This window comes from Rissa tridactyla, chromosome 3 (genome assembly GCF_028500815.1).
Source record: "Rissa tridactyla isolate bRisTri1 chromosome 3, bRisTri1.patW.cur.20221130, whole genome shotgun sequence".
NCBI classification, from domain to species: domain Eukaryota; kingdom Metazoa; phylum Chordata; class Aves; order Charadriiformes; family Laridae; genus Rissa; species Rissa tridactyla.
The window spans coordinates 45,867,217-45,893,187 of record NC_071468.1 but is presented as its reverse complement, the minus strand read 5'-3'; the positions used below and the strand labels follow the sequence as shown (position 1 = coordinate 45,893,187).

Below are 25,971 nucleotides of genomic sequence, written 5' to 3'. Positions count from 1 at the left end.
TTTGTATCTTTAAAAACAACCATTTTATCACTGACTTCAATGTTAGTTCATTTTCAGATCAGTTGCTGTAACTTCCCCATTTTATCAACCTGCTTCTTCCTGCCTGCACTCTTCAACTTGTCGAAATTGATATTGGGTCTCTGACTCTCTAAAATCTCATAATCATTTTCCTAGACTGAGTATACATGTTCACCCTTGCAAGACTACTTGTAAGTACTAATCAACCTTATTTCAAACTCTTTTCTTTTAACCCCATTTCTCTGCCAAGCCATCAACTATGCCTCTTCCCATGTGGAAAGACCTTGCCAATTAGGTATGTTTCTTTTCATGTTTCAAGACCCACTTGTCACAGTTCATCATTTTCCTCTCTTTTCATTATTTATACTCTGTACTATGTCTTCCCCAGAATAGCATTTCTGCATTGTTCTTGTTTTCTTTAAGTGATACAGGAATTTTTTCACGACAAGAGCCTCCGTCTTAGAATTTTTTCCACATGCTTCACTGAGCGTTAGGAGAAGCACAATTTATGATTGCAAAGATTTCTGGAAATGAGTAGTATGTCAGAAAGCTTTCATTTTTTCCCTCTGTATAGGCATACAGCACGCTTAATAAAGCTCTATACATCCTGAAGTATTTCTACATTTGATACATTGTCTTCTTATGCTAGATTTTACCAAGAATTTCAGTAACAAGACATTAGGGAAAGTTTAAGTCCCATAGCGGCATATACATGCTCACAGAAATGTGCTTCTCCTTTTTTCAGGGGGTGAGGATGCAGGTAGGGGAGAAGGAGAATACAAATGGTCATAACTGGGAGTCTGCCTTCCCCAGACCATAATATAGACATATTTTCAAATATGTATCCCTATTACCTGTATACATTTCAAACAATGTAAAAAGTCACTAATTCTTTTCTACTAAATAAGATACTATAGCAATAGTAGTACTTCATGATAAAATCCACAATTTTTTAAAGCTATTTAAGACTAGTATTTTAGATTTTCATATCAACTAGGTATTTTCAACGTGCAGTAGTTTTTCCTTGGAAATTAAAACTACATTGCAAACAAAGAACAGAAGAGTTCTGCTCAAGACCTACTCTTTTCCTAAGTAATTCAAAGGTCTAATTTATTTACAAATTTTTAAATTTAAAAGCAATGTTTTATCTTACGAAGAATTATGATTAAATAGAACAGAGCTAACATTTAAGGATACCATTCCATCATCTAAGAGGTGTTACATATTCAAATCACAAGCTCTACTTTGTTTAATTAAAAGCAAAGCAAAGCATAAGGACTGGTAATGAGTTACAGAACCCTTTGAAACTATGCCAATAGCTTGGTAATGAGATTAAATAATTCATTTTTAAAGGGATGAGTTCATTTTATTTACTCTCATTATTTGTTTAAAGAGGATCCCAAAAGGTGGGGGACAGGACATTGTCTAGATCAAAAAGCCATGAGGCAGCTTCCCACTTCATTGATTTGGGACTAGAGGGAAAGGTTAGCTGTCCTCAGCGGCAGGATCCCCAGTACAGTCCACTTTCATCACAAACAACAAAAGTCACTTGTTTCAAGTAGAGAGAACTGGGCTCAGTGAACGCTCTTTAATACAACCTCAGAATTAAAATTATCGGCAAAACTCAACACAATAAGGTTTAAAAAATATAAGTATACCAAAGTTCTAGAAAGCAGAGATATCTAACGTAAGGCATGTTAGGAAAAAGACAGGCATTAAAGGGAGAGTATCTTACCTTGCACCATCTGGCAGTTTTCTGTCAAAGGAAGTGCTGCGAGGAATGGCTGTCTGAGCCTGCTGGAGAAGCTGCTGGCACTGCAGTCTGTCAGATGTTCCTAGGATTGGAGAGGCACGAGAGAGGGGCTGCCCAGCGGGAGTCGGCACCCGATGCCAAGTGGTATTCCTTCTGAAAGGGGTTTTATACTCACATGGGGTGCCTTCACTGTCAAGTTTGTATTCCACCATGGGTATACGACAAAGTTCTGAACAACCCCTGAGGGAAAAATAAAAATGCTCATGAGTCTTACTGGAGGGAACAGAAAAAGAAATCTTGCATTCTACAGTCAGAAATATATGCATATTTTTCTTCCGGGTGCCCAAAGGTGTTCATATAGCACTGTACAGCCCTTCCAATGCTTCAAAACTATCATGCCAACCAGGTAGGAAACATTTCAAAATAAAGGATTTGCTCTCATGTGCTCAAAGGTTTTTGAACTCCCTCCTTGTCCTTCAAAAAGGAAAAATATTAAGCTTTTATAAATTAATCCGCAGCTTGAATTTTACATAATAAAAACTAGCAGAAGCAAAGCATTCAGAAGTCAGCAAACATCAGGTTCTTCTGTAACGGCTTTAGTTTGTTTAAATTCCATAAATACAAATAATTTCTTAATGTAAAAATTAACATATTCCAGAATTACAAAACACGTTTGCTGCTTTGCAGCAAACTAAACGTTTCTTAGTGGTATTGAGAACTTTCCTTTAGAATCCCGCCTTGTCCCCACCCAATGACAGAGCATACACACTGCGACGCAAATGATTAAGTGGCATCTAAATATTTTTCTATTTATTTTCAAACTGTACTTTCTAATGTCTCTCTTCCTGGAGGTCTCTATGCCTCTCTATGGTCTCTATGAAAAATGGGGAAGAGGAAGGAAGACACAAATCAGAAACAGCCTGGCTCACAACCTCTGCCTGAAGCTTACAGTTTGGTTAAATACTAACAGCGTTCCCAGAAAGTGTAAACTCAGGTAAAAGGAGTGACAGTGTTCCCCAAAAGATCGTTTTGCCAGTGGCACATTTACTGTAGACTCAGGCTGGACTTCAATTAAGGGGCACTGTTTCAGAAATTAGTTAATAAAAGCTTCGCACCCGCTTTAAGCCAGCACTGATTATCACTGCAGATATTTTATATTCTCACATACCATCTCCATTGTTTGTTTGATAGGCGGCACATATTAAATTAACGTCTCTAAAGAAAACATCCTAAATAATTCTAAAGCAAGCAGTGCATAAAGTTTAAGTAAGAAATAGTGAAAACTTGCTTCTCTGCCTCAACTACAATTCTGTTCTATCCCTTGAGCTGAATCTTGATCAAGCTTTGCTTTTGTCGAAAACTCAACATTCACTATTTCCAACTAAATTAAAATCACCCAGAGAAAATGTAATAGAGTGTGTGTAAAGTCTTTACAGTCTTAATATACAAAATGTTTTGGCACAAATGAGTAAGCACAAATGTGTGGTTCAAATAAATTGTACAGATTCTCATACATTAAATTACTGGGCCCTGAAGTTTCTGAACCAAACAAAAAAATAACATTTTCATTGTGAGCGTTACGGTAAGCAGTTAAAAAACCCCCATATTATAAAAAAGCTAACTATGTTATTCCAGGTTGTCGAAAAGAAGATGAGCGTGCAACTGTAGCAATTATATAGTAGCAACTCTGTATATGCCCACTCTGAGTGAGCCAAATGCTCCAGACTGATGAATTTTATGGTACTAAACAGGCAAACTGTTTATCCTGCAGCATTAAATCTCAGGTTCTGCTTGCACTCAAACACATGAAAAAGGTAAACAACTATAAAATACAGAGGATAAAGCACTAAGAGTGGAGATTAGTAGCCAACGTAGGGTAGAAGACGCTACAATGATGACGAGCTGAAAAGGGGTCACTAGAATACTCCAAAACGGGACTCAGAATTCCTGTTTTTTCAAGGCTATTCTGTGATCAGAACTATCAGTATTAAGATCACCAGTAAAATTTGACATGAGCAAACTCTGCTGACAAAGCATAGTTGGACATGCTGGAATTTCTTATATTTGTTTATTTTTACATATATATATATTTTAAATCTCAAGGATTGTGCTAAAACTGTACATCAAAAGAACACTAATGTTGCAAGCTTAAAAACTCATAAGGTAAGAAATTTCAAAGTTATTTTTGTTGCACACGTAACTTTAATCTGTCCTTTTTCTGTCAGTGGAGTAAAACCATATACTTTCTCTTTTGCTTTTAACAAAGAACTCTCTACCTCATTCCATACATATAAAAGACAGCACTGATTGAAGAGATACTACTCAATATATAACCATCATAATGGTTCAATGTGTGTCAGATATTTAGATGCATTTTTCTGCACTGATCTGTGGTAAGAAATTATTTGATGGCTGCATACTTTCACTGGTTATAAAACTCATTTCTTTCCAGCTCCTCTCATCTCACAGCATCAGAGAATTTCACAGAATGATTTTCTGGCTGTAGCTTCCCCGTGGAGGTACGAAGACCCTAATAGTCTCCTCCCACAGACAAGGAATGGAACTACAGAGAAACCAATCTATAGCCTTCCCTCTGCCCTAAAAAAGGCCACAGTTATTCAGACCACCACTTCAAGCCACTTCAGTTCATTTATTTTTTAAAATTGTTTCACACTTCTGAAAACCACAAAACACATGTTGGGCTCTTAGAATGATGAACACTGTGGAAAGGCTGAGTTAAGCACATTGCATAGAATCGCACAAACATTTCTACTGCAGAAGCATACACGGAATATATTTCTCCTCCAGTGTAATACTCAACTGCTTACATTCCAAGACCATTCTTCTCTTCCTAAAGTACCCTGCCTCAATCACTGCCTGCAAGAAATGACAGCATGGTGAAAGAGACAATAGCCTCTATCAACGTCACCTTGATTCATTTCCAGAGCAGGTTCCTGTTATATGAACGTAGAAAGTTCTTAAAGGAAAAAATAGCCTAAGACTGATTATTCAATTAAAGACTTTCATAAAGCTTTATATACAAAACAAACAGAACAAAGAAAGCCCAGATGACACAGCAAGGTTAATATTAGTTTAGTGCACTGCATAATTTTTCATGTGGCCATATATGCAGTTTGCCATTATTTGAACAATTACGTAGGCTATGATTTCAATCATCCTTCTGCCGATTTCTTAGCATCATTTCAGCCCCTTCTTCATTCCTATAGACCTTAAGTGTCAGAAACAAACGACCCCCTCCCCAATTTTAATTATTAGGATTTCAATTACATAGTTTGCCTTGGTAATTGAGAAAGTTATAGCATGTAACTGCCATTGAATCCCTTATTAGATACCCCCATAAAGTACTTTAAGTGTGGAAAAATAGCCATGGGTTTTGAAGGCAAAAGGGATTGTTACTACTTAGTTTGACTCGGCTTGCTAACTGAATAACTAAAGCATGATACGAAAATAGCAAACAACAAGCTTTCCCACAAAGAATAAGAGTTTAAAATTTTGTAAAATTTTGTGTTTGTTTATGTCATGAAAACGTATTCCTCTGATAAATGAAAAAAAAAATTCAGGACACTCTTCCTGAAAAAAAAAGGCTTACAAAACAACCCTACTTCAAATCACTATACAAATCTAATAATGTTACTTTTAAATTCAAAATAGAGGCCCAACATGACTGAGGTAGCTGCTCCCCCAGAATTTCCATGGTTAAAATGGAACTATTTTATATGGCTTCCTTTGTCACATAGACTTCTTAATTTTAATTTAAAAGTGCCAAACCAATCAGTTCAACATTTATATGAAAAAATGATGTTTCACTGCTTCACAAGCACTGCCTAAAGAACAAATACTGCAGTATACTGAGATATGTAAAGTCATAATCGTAGCTGCCTCCTATATCAGAAACAAAGAGAATCAATTACTTCCTGCCTGCGATCCAGTGAGAACCTCCACCCCCACTGTGGTTCAAACTGCAAGTTATCTTGCATGAAAACCCCCACAAAATTAAATGCAATTTCCTATTAAATATTTAATTTTACCATTATCAAACTTCTATTTATAATAGTGATACTTACTCCACTGGATGAAGAATATACACTGGCACTGGTATTGAATGATAGTTTTTAATTTGCTTTTTAATTTAAATTTTTTGATTTTTTTTTAAATTCACTTCAAAGAATATGTAAAGACAAATCTATATTTTATGGTCTTAAAAAGATATCTGAATTTATGTTAAACAAGTATAGGACATCAAACATCTTCCCCAATTATATTCAATATAACACTTTGAAAAACAGACTCGTGTTATTTATCAAGCAAGTGTGACCAAGTCTTAACCACACATCAGAAATGATAGCACTTCCTGACCCTTCACTATAGTTTGGTATTCATTAAATCAATCCTTCAACACAGAGCACAGGCTCCTACTAATCTCTTTGGTTCAAGAGCCATATTATCCTATAAAAAAAATTTGGTTAATAAAACCTACTCTGCAATTTACACAGAGCATGACTCTACAATACAGTTAGCAGGTCATGACTGCATATTAAAATTTAACAGTCCACTATAAAAATCTTCAATATTAAAATGCTACTGTGAGGAGCATTATGTTCTGAAATGATTATCAAGCAGTCCATTAAATTTTTCAAGCTATGTTAACCAAACCTTTCAATATTAATTTAAGATTACATATAAAGGTTCTGTAAAAGGCTCTGTGAAGGGCCTACATTAGGCAAGGATGATAGTTGAGAAAGATAAATCTCCACAGAAAAGTTGGAAGCTTTCACATACTATGGTCAGCAGTTTGCCACCTTAATAACTACACAAAAGCTTTCTTTCCAGTTACATCCCACCGCTATCAACTACTTGGTATGACTTCGGTATTTGAATCCCAACTCTCTACAGATATCATGGATCATGAACTATTTGTTAGGGTAATAACAAAACTAGAATAACTGGTTACAATTTAACTTTAGTTAATGTAGCGCAGATGTGAACCACTAAGGAGGATGTAGGGATAGCGAAGTAATCATTGGTGTCCACCAGTTGTATTAACACCGATAAATTATCCCTATCACCATTTCAATACAAAACGTTTAATCTTGCTCAATAAGGAGTCTTTTATCTATATCGAGCAGTACAATAAGTAATCGAATTCTTCTAACTCAAACTTTGCGTTTGAAAGTAATCACTTCTATCACAGTGCATGTTTGTTCTTACGCTACAGCAGTTCCCACAAGGTGTCACAATGTGACTGAGGAGTCATCATGCCATCTATTAAATCCACATAATAAACCAGATTAATTTCACATAATTGTGGAGACTTAACTGAAAAGCAGAATTTAGTAACTTAGTTTTCCTTAGACTCACCATGTAGTTAACTAAGACATACATGCATTTCCCCTTCTCTGACCCTCTGAAGTGCCTCCTGGAGGTAACCCCTAGACTCCATTGACTCCCTACATCAACTCCACTGCAAGCACAAGACATTGGATAAGATTCAAATGGCCTAAGAGAACTCTGGTCAAAAAGTCAAGACAAAAATTCCAAGTTCTAACATCTCAGAAACCTACTAACAGTAGTCACACTGCATCAAAAAAGAAAGAGATGTCACTTGAAAAATAGTGAACCAGTTTTACTTTAAAATAATTTCATAGTACAAGAGATGTATGTGATTGCTTATGGCAACGTCAGATAAGGCTGCTGCCCACTTTATCACTCCTGGCTTAAGGCAAGTGATGACTCTCTGTCAGTCCCTTCACAGAGCTGAAGAGTTGAAGCTGACAATCCCTCCTTTATGAAGGACTCATTGTCCTTCTGATCTTTGTTACTATTCAGTTTTAAACAGAATCTTTGTGTTGGTGAGCTGACAAACAATTTAGAGGCCTCCTAAGAGCCTCTACGCCTGCATTGTTGTATGAAAAAGACAAGAGAAATACAGACAGGATGTTGGATGAAAGGAGCTAGTCAGGAAATAAAAGAGGAGAAACCCCCCGAAAAAACCCAAGGTGTTTGGCTTACTCGTATGATCCGTAAGGCAGTAACAACCCCTGCAGTCTCTGCTGATGGAAACTAGGACACAAGCAGAGCAAGTCTCGTTTCCAAATCCCAGAGAGCAGGAAAACAGCTACATCAAAAGACAACAATTATGGGAAATAAAGGCTTGAAAAGCTATTGGCAAGAAGAAAGAATCAGTGGGAAAATAGATAAATAGGAGAGATTTTTGTGACCTTAATGAGAAAAGCCTTCAAAATTCACCATAAGACTGTAAGATGAAGAAGAGCTGGAAAACCAACAGCTGGGATGTGAAAGTTACATTATGCTCCAACTTAAGAAATGGAAATGACGAGTAACAGAGAGAACAAATGAAGCAGGGGAACAGTAACAAATGGAGATCTAAGTCTTTGAGGTCTGAACAGACCGAGCTCAGAATGAATCCTGATTCTGAAGTGGTTTTAGGATACTTGAGAGACAAGATTAGGAATAAGACCACATATGAGGAGATACAGGAATCAGCCATGAGGAAGTAGTAAGTAAAGATATTTTACATGATACAATCAGTTGAATCTAAAATAAAATGGCAAATATAAAGTTTGGCTCCATAGATATGCCATTTAATGACTCACAAATATATCTTCTTTAACGAACAGAAAAAAAATACCTAATGTGATTCAACAAAAAAGTTAAATACAACAATTGCAGCACTAAAATATCTTTCTAGTTCAGAAATAGCATCTTTGGAACCTGAAAAGGCTTAGAAAGGGAAGAAAGAATAGGAGATTTAACTAACTACTGCAAAGCGCATCCACAGATTGGTTATTTATCCCTCTGACAGTCAGATTCATGGGGCAGGTGATATTTTCAAACTTCACATTTCCAGGTTATCAAGAGCCCTTTGTGGCAGTGTGCTCTCCCCTTTCCCCCCCCACCCCGGCTCCTGCTCAAGCCACGGCCATCTGCGGGAAACATTTCATTCTTTACTTCAGTCACAGGAACTACAATATTCTTCACAGCAACTGCCCATAGCAGCAAAAAGACATTTAGTTAATATCTCCTGCCTTCTTTATTTGAGACAACATAAACAAAATCAAGCTACAGATGACTACGAAGACATCATCAAATTTCAGCAGTTGCACACAGCATAGCAATCACCTAGACTGATAATATACCGATCTTAAAATCAATTCAATGAAATGCATTTCCACAGGTGCACTTTAAATTTTGCTGTGTGGAACTTCCACCCAATTCTCTTTTACAAAAGAAAATGACAGATTGACCATGCTTCTCATAAAGAAAGATAAAAACTCCTCAAGCATACTTTAAGTGGTTACATCTATATTTTACTTCAACTGATGGACCAAATGAACTATTTGAAGTCCTGGAGTTTCTGAGACCTGAGATTTATCCAAATTGTAATAACAAATAGCCTAAACCCAACTGACAGTCTCTGTACAGCTCTCGTAAGCCATATTCCATTGATATGAACATGCCAAACACGCTCCAAGGTTTACACCTGCGATGCCTGTCAGCAACAGTACCCGTTAGGCTGAATCATCCATGCAGGTAAATGAGGTGAATGGCACAAAAGTTGTCTTTTCTCTGCAGAGCACTATTGTAGGTGCCAAATTAAAGATGTTTTAAGTGCCTTTTTCCACTTAAGCGGGACATGCACATGCTGCACAGTCAAAACCTTCCAGAGTTCTTGAAAGTGCCACAATGTTTGCTCACAGGAGTCAGTGAGCAATTTTAGTACCACTATGAGGATGAGGCACATCTTCAAATGGAACAGGGAAAAGATTTCAAAGAATGCTGCATAAGTTATCTTGTGTACCGAATTTGACTTTTTACTTGGATGAAAAGTACAATAAGCATCAGAGAATTGTTTTCAACTTTACACCTTTTAGTTTATAGCTCTTTTGTTAGACGACTACTGGGTGGAGACCATATGTTACATACATTACCTAGGCGTTCCTTTGTTTTGATGCAAATCAAAATAGAAAAAGTTTCAGCTTCCCAAGGATTATAGTAGCACTGCATACTTAGCCTTACTCTCTTAAGTATGACGAATTTAAGGAAAAATGTTAAAATGCAAATTGTATATACTGGCAAAGGCCAAGTTTACACGTCCTTTTCTTTGAAAACTATACTGGGAAGAATAAAGCTCGAAAGAATTTATAGAAAGTGACAGAAAACAATTTTTTATTTTTTTAAACAATAAAATAATTTTTTTAAACAACGTCTTTCTTTTATGCAGAAGAAAACCATATCACTTTGGTTATTTAGAGAAGAGGCAGAGCACAGGGTGCATGACATATTAAAGATGGGGAAGAGGGCAGCCCATACCTTATGCCTAAACTCTGTTGTTTGCTGGTGCTGCCACCCTTCCAAAGGCAGGAGTGGTGGCAGAGACTTCACAATGAGGGGGAGAGCCAAAAGGTCTTGCTGGGACATTCACCTTCTACTAGGACTTGCACTTAAACACTACCAGCCTAGCTTAAAATCTCTGGTGCTTAGCAGAGTTGTGACAGAGCTCATTTTTGCCAAGAGTTTCCATCAAGCTACATCACAGTGCATATGTCTCATTCCCTGAATCTAATAATGTTATAAGTAGTATAGTAATTCTGATAGTAGAGGAAGTTATGCATTTTCTAACATTTTCTTTTTTGTTGGGTACAGAGGATTAACTTTTGCAAGTGATGTGGCTTCCAATTCATAACATTATATTTTTTTAGTGCTAGTTCTTTCAGTTACCTCTAAAAAACCACCATAATCTAGAGTTTTCAGGTATTTGCAGCCTTCTTAGGTTAGTAGCAGGGGTGGTAATTAAAAGCTTTGGTAAATCAAAATTCCGCTTTTACAACCAAAAGTCCAGTTTCAGGTTTTTCTGCTTTAATCCGCCTCAGGTGTTGTTAGTCTGTCAGCATCCTCCGAGCGATTCTGGACCTGACTTCATTCTAGCTCAGAAGGCTTAATTAAAAAAAAAAAAAAAACAACCATAAAGGAATAAAAAAAAAATCTGAAGGCCCTATGAACTGCCCCACCAGCTTATGACAAACACTCTTGGGAGAAGATTTTAATTCCTCCACAAAGTAAACCCTTCCACTTCCTAAAAACATTCTTCCCAAACATTCTATACTCTACTGGTTATCTGTCACTTAAAAAAAAAAAAAAAAAAAAAAAAAAAGCCCTAGAAACACAATTGTCCAATAAGTTCACAATCATTAGGAGGAGCATGCATCAGGACTGGAAAATACAGACAGTCATTATACCTATTTTGTTTGTAAGAAAGAGTTTGCAAAGTTCAAGAGCGTAAAACAACCTCAAAAGAAATTCAGTAGTATTTAATAGCCGCCCACAGGCAGTTTCAGTCATAGTTACCAAAATATTTCCATTTTCAAAATTACCTCCATCAGCAGGAAAAAAGTCTGTTACTTGTTCAGACCAACAAGGTGGAAACTACCGCAGCTACATCTCTTACAATGGTTGTACTTGAGCTTCTGTTTCTTGCCCATCCCTCGAAATTTTGCTTAAAGTTTTCTTTGCTTTCTAAACTTTCTAGAAATTGTTTCTTAAGCACTTCTTAAGCAGTTTCTTTTTATATATAATGGTAGTTGTATTAAGACAGATACTTAGTTTTCAATGTAGTAAGCAAGATTAGAGCAGAATCTACAGTTTAAAATGGATTTAGAAATAGCTGAATTCCTTGATTGGATTTGACTGATTAAGGATATAGTGTCCTTGAGCATTACTGTGACATCACCAGTGAAAGCGAATTAGAATGAACACCATTATTCTGCTGCTAAAATGTATACAATTCTAGCTACTGCACTGCAGTACTAGGTAATATTGACAACAGATGAACAAATCAACAATTGTGAAGGGAAAGACATAGCATAGAAAATAATATGACACAAGGATACAAATTCAGGTTGCTATTGCTTTTGCTTATACTGCTATCAAGACTATAGGTAGAAGGGTATATATCAAGTAATGGAACACATTTATTGAGCAGAATTTTCCTCTGTAATTTCCTAATCACTCTGTAACATTCCTTTGTAAGCACCTTCAATATTCCAAATAATTTATTTTTATGCTTAAATAAGTTAACACAAGACAGTTTGCAGCAAAAAATAAATTCATCGTTAATAGTTCATTGCTAATATTCTCAGTGTATGCACACTCACGCTTTGTTGGTTTTCTTTTAAAATATAAAGGGCTGATGGACTGAAGATGATTTGTGGGTAAGGTAACAGAAAAAAAATCAATTTAAGAACTTGATTAAAGATCTCCACTTCAGCGGATATTTTTCCAAGGGACTGAGACTGCTTTGGAAACACCCTTGCACACTTGAAACTCATTTTCATTTGAAGAGTATAATTCCCAAGACACTCCATGGCACTCCATTCTGTGTAAACTCACTTCAGAATTTGATCCCAGCAAGGAACCAGTGCTGATAAACTACCTAAAGAGAAAGTCTTCATTGCTTCATATTCCTAAAACCCGGCAGACAGAGCTAAGCAGAAACTACCCTTTCAAGCAGTGGAAATTGGCTGATTATGTCATGAAATGACATAATGAAAGACAAGCATTAATAAAACAATACATGGGGACTTTTCATGAAACTATGAATTTTTGGGGGGGGCTAAAATTATATTTATATTCTTGTAAATGTATGTCAATTTTTAATCAACAGATTCTTGTAGAAACAAAGATGAATATATTTTTATATCTACGCACTGTGGACAAAAACTTAGTGGGTGAACTTGAAACCCAGATTATGGCATTTAAAGCAAAATTTTTTTTATAAACTACCAACATCTACCCTGAGAAATAAGCCTGAAATACAGAGGAAAAAAAGCCAACCAACTGCCAGAAGATTATATGCTCTGTAGGATGAGTCAAACTTTCAAGGTACTTATTTCAGCCACCAAACCTATTGTTTTACATGTGTCAGATAGACTGAAGTATCATTTCTTAGAAGAAAATCTCTAAAGCCAGCTGTGAATGAAAGCGATAATTATTGGAGCATACATGTGAAGCTTTCTCCTGCTTTTGAACCATCATTCTTCTAGACGTGCACAGTGTGCAGATCAAGGACTGATGGACCCCCGACTCTGAAGGAAATATCTGTATGTCTGGTTTGAGTGTTATTTGATGATTATTAGAGCTACTTGACAATAAAAAAGTTCTCTCCTGATGAGCTGGCACACCTGCCTTAACTGTTGCTCACAGATAGGTTTTGGAAATCACTCACAGAGACCCGATTCTATCTTATATAGCCACACGTAGATTCTCCAAGGACAGTGACATTTCTTGTCAAATGAAGGTGAAATGGACTCTAATTCTCCAGATACTCCTGTTTTACATCCAAAACTACTGTCTGCAAATTTCTGGGTAAACCTGAATACAAGAGAGTACCAGAGAGACATGAATACGCTGGAGCAAGTCCAGCAAAGGGCTACAAAGATGATTAAGGGATCAGAGCATCTGAAACACAAGGACAGGCTGAGAGCACTGGGATTGTTCCACCCAGGAAAAAGGCGGCACAGGAGGGATCTCATCAATGTGTAGAAATACCTGATGGGGTAATGGAGAGAAAAAAATGAGAGAGTAAGATTCTTCAGAGTTGTATCCAGTGAAAGCACAGAAGGCAAGGTGCACAAATTGAAATACAGGAAATTCCATTTAAGTATAAGTAAAATATTTGTTACTGTAAGGATGATCGAACACTGGAACCAAAGGTGTGGGGTCTCCACCTTTGGAGAATTCAAAACCCAGTGAGCATGTCCCTGAGCAATCTGCTCTACTTGACCTTGTTTTGAGCAATGTGGTTGGACTCAAGTATCTTCAGAGGTCCCTTCCAACCTCAACTATTCTGTGTTTCTATGATTTTGCACGGTAAGACATTGCAGATGGCTAAGACAAGCAATTGAGTAGGAGACAGGGAGATGGATTTGCACAAGTTTTAACTAGTAAGTAGCTGTGATAGATTATCTCCTTTCTCCAAACCTCTGGTAATTTATGCCTTTCTGCCTTCTCCTCATTCACCCACTCATTAATATATTTTACAAACAATGTCACAGGTCACATTTGTCAACTGAAACTCTCAGTCTTGTCACCTGATATCTATATTGCTTTCTGTCTCCACTTTTTAGATGATAAACATTGAGAAAAGGCAAGCTCATGATCCTTTTCAATTTCGGCAAGCAAAATCACTAATCAAGTTTTGAGGATATAATGGGGAAAACGAAGAGCTTTCTGTTTCAGTGAGAAGTTGATATTTAAGAGAAAGAGGCATTAACAAAGATTTTTATACTAGAGAGATGAGGCTGAAAAGAAACATAAATGCTTTGGTGTTTTTCCTATTTTAGAATAGAAACATAGTTTCAAAAAAATAATTTTCCTTAGTAATTAGTCACATAGTTTTAAAACCCCCAAAAATTTATAAACAAGAACAGCTTTTGCAGATTTTTCCCAGTTTAGTGGCACTTAGTTAAAACTCCTCCTACACATAGACTGAGTGCCATGTATCACACTGATCTGGGATTTTAACATTTTATTTCTAAAAATGTATCAAAGAAGATATAAACAATTCATAAAATATGTATTTTTCTATCAGGGCCCATAAAATACACGTTTTTACCTTCAATATAATAGGATCAGCTCATTAGACTCATATTCTGTAAACAGCTTGGGAATGTATACCAAACAAGTCAGTAAAAATTCATACCCAGAAGCAGATGGTGAGAACAGCAAAGCTAAGCAAAGAGAGGCTTAATTGCAAATTGTATCCAACTAAGCAAAACGCTGGCATTCTACATTCACAGGCATTTTCTTCTGAAAGGAACCCAACGCATCGACATGCAGGTTGAGGCAGTGGAGGGCACTTCTGTGTCATTCATCAGGCCAATGACTACTTGGAGAATTGCCACCAATTAAACTGTATTCGTGTACAGTTGGCACCAACTTCATAGTGCTGCATGCTACGTAAAATTTTATGGCTTGTTGTCTTGCCAAAAGCAACACTTCTAATGTTTTTTCTGTTAAATTAAAAATCAACAAGAGATTTAAAGTTGGCCTTCTACAAGAAGACAAGTAATTCAATTTACTCTAGTACAGTTCTCATTTAGAATGAGCCAAATTAACAGTGCTTAGACAAGGTATGTGAGAAATAAAGTCACATTATTATAAAGTTCAGTTTCTTCCCTACTTCTCTACCTCAAAATATTCAAAAAAGAAGAGAAGAGCAAAAATCTTTTTGTCATCAAAAAGAAACACTGATGAAAGAAAATTGCATTTCATCCCTGAAAACAATGCTACAGTCACTATAGTAAACTTTATTACAGTCTTTTCCTGATTGTGTGTCATTTATTTCATGTTGCAGCAAGATTTCTTTGCTTTAACTGATGATTTCATTGATGTAATTCACTATTTAATATGACTAAATTAGATAACTGTAGAAAGTGAGGAAGATTCTAAGACTTGGTACCATATATGTCCAGAACCCAGTATTTCACTACTTTAGTTAAAATTTCAACATAAGAAAAAATAAATTTTTTTTCCAATAGTCAGAGAAATGTCAAAGACAGACAAGGTACAGTTTTCAGAGAAGGACTACTAATTTTCAAATTTAGTGTTAAAATATAAAATTTTCCTGTGGAAGAAAAGAACTCACATCAGCTGTCATAACAGCTCAGTCACGATGCACTACAGTTTACTCCTTGCTCTTTCAAAGCCATATAAAAATAAATTTCACATTAAATTTCTTACAGGATCCCATTTTATCTTCTATTACAAGCCAATAGGGGTTTTGCAGAAAAGATTGCTTTAAGAGCCTCAATAACATTATCACCAAACATGAGAGACAATATCCATTTCCTGAGAGCCTCCAATAAAAGAGCCATCATTTAAGCAGTAGCAGAGAAAAAAAAAAACCAAACAGATACAAATGTCACACAGAACTGTTGCTCGTTACCTTCTAGGTGCTCCATCCTCATGCGGTTGAATAATCACCACTTTTACTGTCACTGATGTACGTAAAAGGTCAATCATTTGTTCATGAGTCAAAGTCGCCACAGCCACTTTACAGATCTCAACCAGGCGGCTGCCTTGCCGTAGGCCTGCCTTCCATGCAAAACCAAAGGGCTCCACATCTGCCACTATCCCTTCAAAGTTCACGTGGAATCCAAGTTGGCCCAGCCCATTCCTCCGAAGGGTCATTTCCGTCGTTTCACATCCTCTGGTCACTATCTAAAGAAGTATCAGATTGTTACACTATTGTCAGGACACTCATTTCTTTGGACACACAAACAGATCTGTTTTCAAACACTATAAAGCCACGTATGGCTTGGCATTAAATATCTTTAATATAATAATACTAACAATTATTTTAACTTTTATGGTTGAATGAAGGTTTCTACATTAAAAAAAAAAACCAAAACATTTCACAATGTTAAAAATCTTAGATCCCCAGCGCAAGCAGCTGACCCGTGTCAAGTTCTTTTCCCCTTGCCCAACATTAACACAATACCCATTATATCTTACTGAAAACTTAACAGCTGCTTTAGTTTCAAAACACAAAGCCAGCAAAATGCTGTCCTGTCAGTTACTTTATTCTTGTTGGCTGACTAACTGCAGGTGTGCAGGCATTTTTTTCTTCAGTATTAAACAGTGTTAAACTTCAGATATAACATGAGCCAAATTGAGCAAAATGCTTCAGTTCTAGCAGCTTTTCTTCCTCAAGAACTTAGCAATGAAGATAATTTTGATTTATTTTGCCTTGTAGTCAGATTACTACCTATTATTGTCTCCAGATGTGGACATCGCAAAAAGGGGATAAGAGTTTTCACGTCACTCAGAAATTTAGAAACAAAAAAATTACGTTCTTCATATTCAATTAAAAGTAATTCTGTCATCATACAGGGTAGCCCAAATCCTTCAAACTCAAGACTTTGCTAAGCAGGCTCATTTCTATATACTATGTAACAAGTCCTTAACAGTTTTGCCCAGTAAAAAATAATCATACAATAGTGCGTATGCTGCTGGGACACCGCGCCAGACTCAGAAAACCAAACTCTAGTCCAGATTACAAGGTAAAGTTGTGAGTCACCCTAACATTCCTTTCTGTTAGTGACACAAAACCAGTATGTATTTTAGCTGCATTAGTACTACTAGAAGAAAAACTTAACCACGGTGAAACAACATTATCAAAAATCTTTGTTCATAATGCATATCATTCAAATATCTCATGGTGCTTTATAAATTCCATCAAGGCAATTATCTGCCCTGTAAAGATGCGTATGTTCTGATACAGATCAAGGGATCTTCACGAGGTCACACTGCATTAAGAGCAGTTCCACAAAAGGTGTCCATGCTGTTTATAATTGCTTTTAGTGTGCATTACAAAGATACACACATTACTCACAGAATCGTAGAATCATTTTGGTTGGAAGAGACCTTTAAGATCATCAAGTCCAACCATTAACATAGCACTGCCAAGTCCATTACTAAACCCTGTCCCTAAGCACCACGTCTACCCGTCTTTTGAATACCTCCAGGGATGGTGACTCAATCACTTCCCTGGGCAGCCTGTTCCAATGTTTGATAACCCTTTCAGTGAATACATTTTTCCTAATATCGAACCTCAACCTCCCCTGGCACGACTTGAGGCCATCTCCTCTTGTCTTATCACCTATTACTTGGGAGAAGAGACCAACCCCCACCTCTCTACAACCTCCTTTCAGGTAGTTGTAGAGAGCGATAAGGTGTCCCCTCAGCCTCCTTTTCTCCAGGCTGAACAACACCAGTTCCCTTGGCCGCTCCACAGAAGACTTGTTCTCCACCAGCTTTGTTGCCCTTCTCTGGACACACTCCAGTACCTCAATGTTCTTCCTGTAGTGAAGGGCCCAAAACTGAACTCAGTACTCTTAAGGCCGCCTCACCAGTGCTGAGTACAGAGGTACAATCACTTCCCTAGTGCTGCTGGCCACGCTATTTCTGACACAAGCCAGGAAAATAATGAAACAGAGAGCGATACAAAACAAAACTCAACTTTAGACATCTCATTTAAGGTTTTTAACTTAAGAGGCTAGCATTCTGTACAGTCAGTTGTACAGGATATGCCTTTGCAAAGGTTGTTTTATAGCTTGAGCTTAATTCAGGAGGCTTAATTAATTCTTAATTTGGAAGAGTTGTTCTCCCCCTCCATTGTCTACTTGAGCCAGAATCTGGGCAGCCTAGCTCACTATTTTATTGTGTGCTTCCCACAGAAGCATGACCCAACCTAATTCAGGGCTGCGTGGCGAGGCGGTGGGACTGTGCAACTAGGGAGATGCTGGCACTGTGACTGGGTGAAGAGGTCAGAAAACCACTCCTTTCACTACTCAAGTCAGAGGCAGTTGACTAGGTGCAGTTTCACAGGAGGTTTAAACTGATTTAAGACCCTATTACCACTATGCTGTCCTTTGTATCGCATTAGCACTTGTGCAGACATGCAGACAAATCAGAGATACGACAGGGCTGAAAAACAGGGTGCTTTTTAAAATAGTGTTCCAAAGGAGTGGCAGGCAGGGAATAGATGGGACTGTCTCCTTCACTGGCAACTATTATTAAAGTACATCTCCTTCACCGACAAAGGACCTTAACACATTGCAAATATTAAGCTGTAAGTTGCTTTTGTAGCTTGCTTTTTATACTTCCTGTTTAGACAAATCTTTTGCCCAAGTATGTTATAGAATGAGGGATGAGAGGCCTAACTTGTACTCCCTTCCCAATCCAATAGCTGACTGGAAAGACTTTGGAGTGTTTGTGGACCTTATGCCTGCAACTTGGTTAGTGACTAAAAGTCACGTGTTTTGGTACTTCAGTAAGTTTTAAAGCACTACTGTCTTTATATAATATTCCTATATGGATACCTGTCACTCAGCATAAAAAATTATAACTTGCACACATGAGAACAAAGTCCCATAAAACCACGGGTTATTCTAAGTTTGCTGATCTGAGGGAGCTGGTCCATGCTTATGCTTTTAACTTGCAATAAACTCAAGGTAATGAAATACAGTAAGCCCTCAATTCATTAAGGGCTGATCTTCGTTGAGCTGTGAAACACTGCAGAAAGACCTCGCAAGGATCTGAGATTCTGAGAATCATTGCCTGGCAAATTTAGGCTACTTAAACTCACTTAAACTTTGACTTCATATACCTTGCAGTTATTTCTGAAGATGTAGGCTTCAAAGTTAAAATGTGAAAGTCACTCTTGAGGTGTCCAAAATGTACTCTGGAGGTTTTGTTTACAAAATCACATTCTGAGTCTTTCTATCAAAAAAAGCAGCCTTTTCCTTTGTCCTTATTCAGCTCTCAGTTTTTGGTATCTTTTAGAAGCTTTCCATTTTAAACAGAACTTTCTCTTTTGTTTATAACTGTGCATATAGTATTAGAGCTATATGGCATACTGAAAGTACTAAGCTTTAACTCTTTTTTTTCCAGCTCTGAGGTTCATCTTCAGTCACAACTAATTTTCATTAAGACTTTCATAATTTATGAACTAGATTAAGTGAAAATGAAATTTTCCGCCCTTCATTATTTTCCCTACACTTCTGTCACAAGTTTCTAAATTTTATACAATAATTAGTCATGCAGTGACAAGAACAACACGCTATTAAAGTCAGGAGCCCAGCTGAGGGATGGAATTTTATTCTCATGAAAATATACAATATTCTTGGGCAGGGGGGTGGGGTGGAGTGGGGGAAGAATGGGGAATGACACAGGGGGATGGGACATGACACCTCTTTGTCATAATGTCACAATTATAGAATACTGCAGAAAGAATACACCAGCAGAAGCACATGGATTTACCCAACTCAGAGCACTCAAGATCTCTTCAAGTTAGTTAAATATTCAGAGGTTAAGAGAGAAGGAAAATAAACATTCCTGCCAAAGATTCACTTATTGTCCACAGAAAGGATTCCAGGAGAACAAGTCCCCCACAAGTATATCCCCTAAAAGTTGACACTGCGTGTTACATGGTAACATCACATAAAACATAGTGCTGCTCTACTTCAAAATAGGTCATGCTGTTTACTTGGTTGCCATTTCACTGAACGTGTGGCCGTACACAAACTAAGAGCTGGCTTCTCTGACTGCACTTAATACAGATGAAATTAAAAGACAGAGATCCTTTAAGTCCTATGAAGAAGGTGAAGAGTTTTTCAAGTACACAGGCTTCTAAGGAAATTGTCTACTCAGATTCATGTCTAAAGATCCATTCAGGGTTTTCATTTAATCTTACATCACTCCGCCTTTCTCGGTTATCCCGAAGCTCAGAACCTCTGCTTTTTCTGCCTTCAAACACAGCCCACCAAGTTAATCTATAGTTTGCTTTTCTGCTCTTTCTACTTTATAGCACTGGATATTCTCCTCCACATATAGAGATCTGAGTCTAGATTGACAAATCCTAGCTCTTTTTTTAGTCCCAAACTGATTTGTTTGGTTAAAACCAAAATTACAATCTCAGCTTTTCACATCTTTGCTTTATCTGAGTATTCAGATAGGTTTCCTATTTGTCTGCATGACTTAAACCCAGGCACTAAAACGTAGTTAGTTCTTTGACAATCTCATTTAGTAACTGCAACATTTTACTCACTCATTTTTAAAAAAATGCTTTTACTAGTGACTGAAAAGGGTTAATCATCTGGTCACTGAAGTTTGATATTACGTCACATTTTGAGCTTTCATCTTTAGCATCTGCTGGTACATGCGGTTGTTGACCTTAGCTGTGTTCGGAGTCACTTAAAAGGCTTTTAAACAATGCATATGAAGCATAGAATCAGAGTTTGAAATACTTTTTAGTGGTTGTAATGGTCACCTCTGAGCTTTTATATCAAAATGTATATAAGGACTGTTTAGAAAGCATTCAACATCATAAACCAACTACGGAGTAACATTAACATGGAGCTTTCAAAAGAGAGGATGAAGCAGAGAAAAAGGAGAAAAATATGGGTTAAGAAACTGGGATGAAAAGTTTTAAAACAAGTAATGACAGCTAATTCTTTTAAGCAATGTGAAAGATGGATAGGTGGCAGTGAAAGAGAGAAGGTGGCCAGAGTTCATTGGAATAGATAATTGAAGCTAGTACTCGGGCTAACTTGGCAGTAACAGATGCTAAGCTTTTGAGGCTTAAAGCCAATTTGTCATTATTTAACCCAAAATCTGACCACAGAAAAGAGGAAGTATTCATGTAAATATAGAAAAGCATTTTGTGTTTTTAATTATGGAATTTTAAAGATCTATCCTCAACAACTGGGATATTTCCATGTTTTATAAAACTGAAGTGAAAGACAGCAAAAGAAGTTGTCATCACTGATGACAGCAGAGGTTTTCACTAGAGCTTTGAATCTCATTTTCCATCTGTGTTAAGCAGTTTATATTGCTCATGTAGCAATACTTACTGGGAGTGAACTATGTGTACACTATTTTTCAGAAGGGAAATATCTGTTTAAGGAAAGTGAAACTGAAGACCTCATGAAAAGGATAATTTAACAGTAGCAAGAAGAGTTTAAAGACATTCATCTATTGAAAGTCTAATTGTGCTTTGGAAGAAGAAGGTTATTATATAGATCATGATATCGAGCGATGCTAAACATGACTGCAGAACTACAGAGGCCCTAAAACGTCAGCTGCAACCCAACTGTTCCAGTGTGAAAATGGTAAGCATAATGATTTCTTTTCAGTACCGGGATTTCTAATATAAACAACACTGAGACCATCTGGATTACTTAAATTACTATCAAAGGGCAAAGTGTAACCACATGAAGTAGATGCATCAGCACTTTTACCTTGGAAGTTCTTTTCAGTTCATTTGTACTGACTGGAATAGTTATAGGACAGTTGTGCTAACAGGGTCATAAAGCATCTGAAAAACTATCCAGTCAGCTGTAAAAACTGGCATTAATTGGTTTAGTTTAGTTTACTTCAAGCAGTTGCTCACTATAGAAGAACAAATCAGCAGAATCACTTACACAAATTTTTCTGATAATATTCACATGGGTTATTATAAAAGTCCAAGTGAGTATATTTTACGCATTAAGATTTTTTATATTTTTAAATTAGGGTATATTTCTACCTACAAAGGTGCAATTTGAGAACAGGCTACAACAAGAGAAGACAAAAGCTTAGACTTTCAATCCTGATTTCAACACTGAAACCATCCATGGCCTTGGGCAAGTCTATCAGATTATTGGTATCTGATTCCTCATCCCTGAAAATGGGTTCATAACGCCTATCTCATACGCTGTTGTGAGGATCATTGTTTGTAATGCTCTCTGAAAGAGAGAGCATTAGAAAGACTGAAAACACTCAAGGTATAAACACAGGACATTTTTAATAATATCTCAAAGGAGATGTAGACAAGTAACTCTTCATAAAAAATTTGGAATTCCAGTTTAGAAACTGTACTTACTTCAAGTCTTTGAACAATTTCTCTGATGTCTTCAGTACAATTATCTGCTGCAGACAGAAGAATACATTCTCCTCTTTCATAAAATATTTTGATGCTCATTAATCCAGACGTCCATCCAATAACATCTCTGCAGGAGCAGTTAAACACAACATTTTTTGATTCCTTTTCAATCAACATGATAAACTCATTGGAGATTCCAAGGAGACATTCAATGTCAGCAGACTGGCCAAAATCTCGTGCAATCACATTCCACATAATTGCTCCAACACTGAATAGATGTGCATCTTTCCTTGGTTTCACTTTTTCCTTTTTTTTTGCCCCTAAAGTAATAAAGCTAAACTTTGCTGAAGTATCCACTGTAGCTGTGGTAACAAAATTTTCTGCCAGATCTTTCAAGTATTCTTGACGTGTCCTTGTGGCCATGGCTCGAAATTTCTCCGACTTATGTGCTGCATTTTCAGCATTAATAACTTTGGCTAAAAGGAAGTCCCTAAAGACTGCTGATTTGGGGAAAGTTACTCCTTTGGGAATGGGTGGACCGAACGGAGGTACGTCTTTTGATCGCGAAACACCAACACTGGAAATAGAAAGAAAGAAAATACAATGGTTAATTCCTAAAAAAAAGATCAGATTATAAGCAGAACTGTGATCTCTGCAGTCCACTTACACAGCTGGGTTTAGCTTTTACATGTCCATTTTCAGACATTTTAGACACATCAAAGAAAACTGATTGGGTTGTCTGTTTTAGAATGGCTTTTTTCTTTTAAATATATAAAAGACATTATGGATGTATCTTACTAATACAAAAAATATCAAGGATGACTTCTTAGGGTGCCACTGCCTCCTTTTTTTTAATGGAATAAATACTAAAAAAGCTTTGTGAAATATAAATGAGAGGATTTTTAAAAATTATTTTTTATGTAAGTCTATCATTTTCATCTGTCACTCAGTTGCATGATCTTAAAACTAAGAAATATATAAATAGAAAGAGAATTTCTTTTAATCCTCAGACATTTTGCTACAATGAAGTGTGAAGACAAAGTAAAAGCATCGGTGTCAGATGTGTCTATAATGGGAGCATTCTGCACCTGTTTAAGTTCCCTACTCTATGTTCATAAAATTTAAAAATACCTGCAATTCTTGGCATGGACAGTTCACAGCATTGTGTAAAAGAAACAGGAATATTTTCACATTGGTACAATTACACCTACAATTGATATCTACATAATATATTTCAAGAGAAAAAGGATTTCAGAATCCTGTGCAAACTACATACAACTACTACTAGTTCGACTGAAATGCAGTCACATTTCCGATGACAGACAGGCATCATTTAGTAATAAGAAAAATGTAACTTGTGAAACGTCATGTATTATTAAACACAAAAGAGATATTGAAACAAAATCAAATTCTAAAAGATAGCTTAAATTCTAAAATGTAGCTTAAGTTCTAAAAGACAGCTAAAAGAGAGTAATATGGCCTGACTTCATGATGTACATTAATTTAATTCCAAACAAAGAATAATAACATTTATACATGCTACATCTGTACCTTTACGCTTCAAGTCCTTATCATTGTTTGCACGATTCCCAATCAGTTCAGAACTATGTTTCCAATCTGGCTATGTTGGTAGAACTCATGATGCAGTAACTTAAATATGAGAGTTAAGGTCACCTGAAATTTGAATGTTTATATACTCCCCAAAAGTCCTCAATTCATGTGCTTAAAGGCCATGACTCATCCCAGGGTCATACTGACATAGTCAGGAATTTCATAGAATCATAGAATGGTTTGGGTTAGAAGGACCTTAAAGATCATCTAGTTCCAACCCCCCTGCCACGGGCAAGGACACCTCCCACTAGACCAGGCTGCTCAAAGCCCCATCCAGCCTGGCCTTGAACACTTCCAGGGATGGGGCATCCACAACTTCCCTGGGCAACCTGTTCCAGTGCCTCACCACCCTCAGTGAAAAATTTCTTCCTGATATCTAATCTAAACCTACCCTCCTTCAGTTTAAAAACATTACCTCTCATCATATCACTATTAGCCTATTTATATAGGCTAATAATCTTCTAAAGTACTTTATTTTAAATCACTTCCTTTGAAAAAAGAAATGTGGAATACAAATTTTAAATTTATTTCTATCACTGTATCTGCAAATTTTATTTTCACTAACTTGTTATATCCCCATTTTGTGTACGTAAATCAGCAACACAGAATTCTGCATATGCCCATTTAAGCTTACAAACTGTGTCCCATAACTCCAGATGTGTGCATGGGAGACTTTGGGGTTTCAAAGTCATAGAAAATGTAGCAGAAATTTTAAAACTGTATACACAATATCTCTACGAAACACAAAACCGTTAAAAGAGGCAGTTCCACTGTAGTCTTAATAACAAACTTAAATAGTTATAAAGCTCTACTCACCTATAGCACACATTTTCAGTGCAAGGATTATGCACTTTGACTATGACAAATACATGTTGAAAGTGGGAACGAATATTTTTTGGAGTAAAAGGAAGTGCTCCTGGCTCTTGGAAGACAATGGTAACTATGTCATTTCCTATATGCCTTTTCCTTAGCAGCTAGATAAGAAACATGCATTGAAGAATTAGTTATTAAAAAAAAATAAAAAATCACAATTTCTTCATTTTATCAAAAAAATATAATAACTTAAGCTTAATTTTTCAGAAATAACTTTTAATTAATCATATCCTGGATAGCTACAGATAAAGGATATTGGACTGAACTGCAAAAAGATAGGGAAAGAAAATTGAGCTAAGTTCATAAAAATACTAGTGAGTTCTCTCACATCCCCACACTAGTTCTGCATAGTTTTTGCTCATTTCTTTTTCATTCTATGAGGAAAATATATTTCTCTTACTTTAGTGCATCACTTTAGTAATAAAAAAAGATGTTACATCACTTGACATTTCTCACTATCCAGAGAACTGTACATCAGTTTCCTCTTTACAGTGTAATATTTGCTTCTATATGAAAAATATAATGTTTTCCTTTCTCAATAAACCTTGCTCTTCCATGTTGCATTTTTATTAAACATTGTCCTTAATATTATGATCTTAATTTTTTTTTATAGATTATCATGAATACTCATCACAGATTTTAACAACTGTATACATGAGGAACAGAGCTGAGACACAGAATATTCATGGAGAAAAAATAGCTACTAGAAACTCATTAAGTAAAAACTTATTCTTGTAATTGGTAGCTTTTATCATCAAAATATGTTTAAGGAATACTTTAAAGTACCAAATCATTGTTACAGGCTAAAACTTAATAAAAACTACAAAACATGACCAGCAATAAGAGACCACTTCTCTCTCAAAAAAAAAAACCCAAAACAATAAAAAAAACAAACCAAAAAAACCCAGCCAACAAAACAACACAGTAAAATGATGTTCACTTTCCTCACAGAAGTACATTGTACTTCTCAAACTTTTTTACACTTTTTTCTTAATACCTTTGCTTATAAAACATCCATGTATATTACCAGACTGAAAAAAAGTAGTCCGGCACGTGCTACATTTTAAATATCCACCCAAAGTCTGCCAAAGAGCTTGCACTGGCAACTAATAGCACACAGACACTTAAAGCTTTACCTTAGCTCACCGGTAACTAAAAAGGATACAAGAATAAATTTATTTGAAAACTTTATAACAGAACAAGTAAAAATTTCTCTGTCGAGCTGATTTTACAGAACATAATCTTTCTAATA

General features: G+C 36.4%; 1 protein-coding gene across 3 annotated transcripts in view; it reads right to left on the bottom strand.

Moving 5' to 3' along the window:
• The window catches only part of SIPA1L2 (signal induced proliferation associated 1 like 2), a 151,878-nt gene that overhangs the window by 35,967 nt on the left and 89,940 nt on the right, over positions 1-25,971 (bottom strand). For all 3 annotated transcript variants that reach the window (XM_054194809.1, XM_054194810.1, XM_054194811.1), the window contains exons 8-11: positions 24,663-24,820; positions 22,236-22,812; positions 15,756-16,030; positions 1,754-2,011 (exon numbers count right to left, since the gene is read on the bottom strand). In XM_054194809.1, coding sequence (XP_054050784.1) covers positions 1,754-2,011; positions 15,756-16,030; positions 22,236-22,812; positions 24,663-24,820 — 1,268 coding nt within the window. The remainder of the gene's footprint in view (positions 1-1,753; positions 2,012-15,755; positions 16,031-22,235; positions 22,813-24,662; positions 24,821-25,971) is intronic.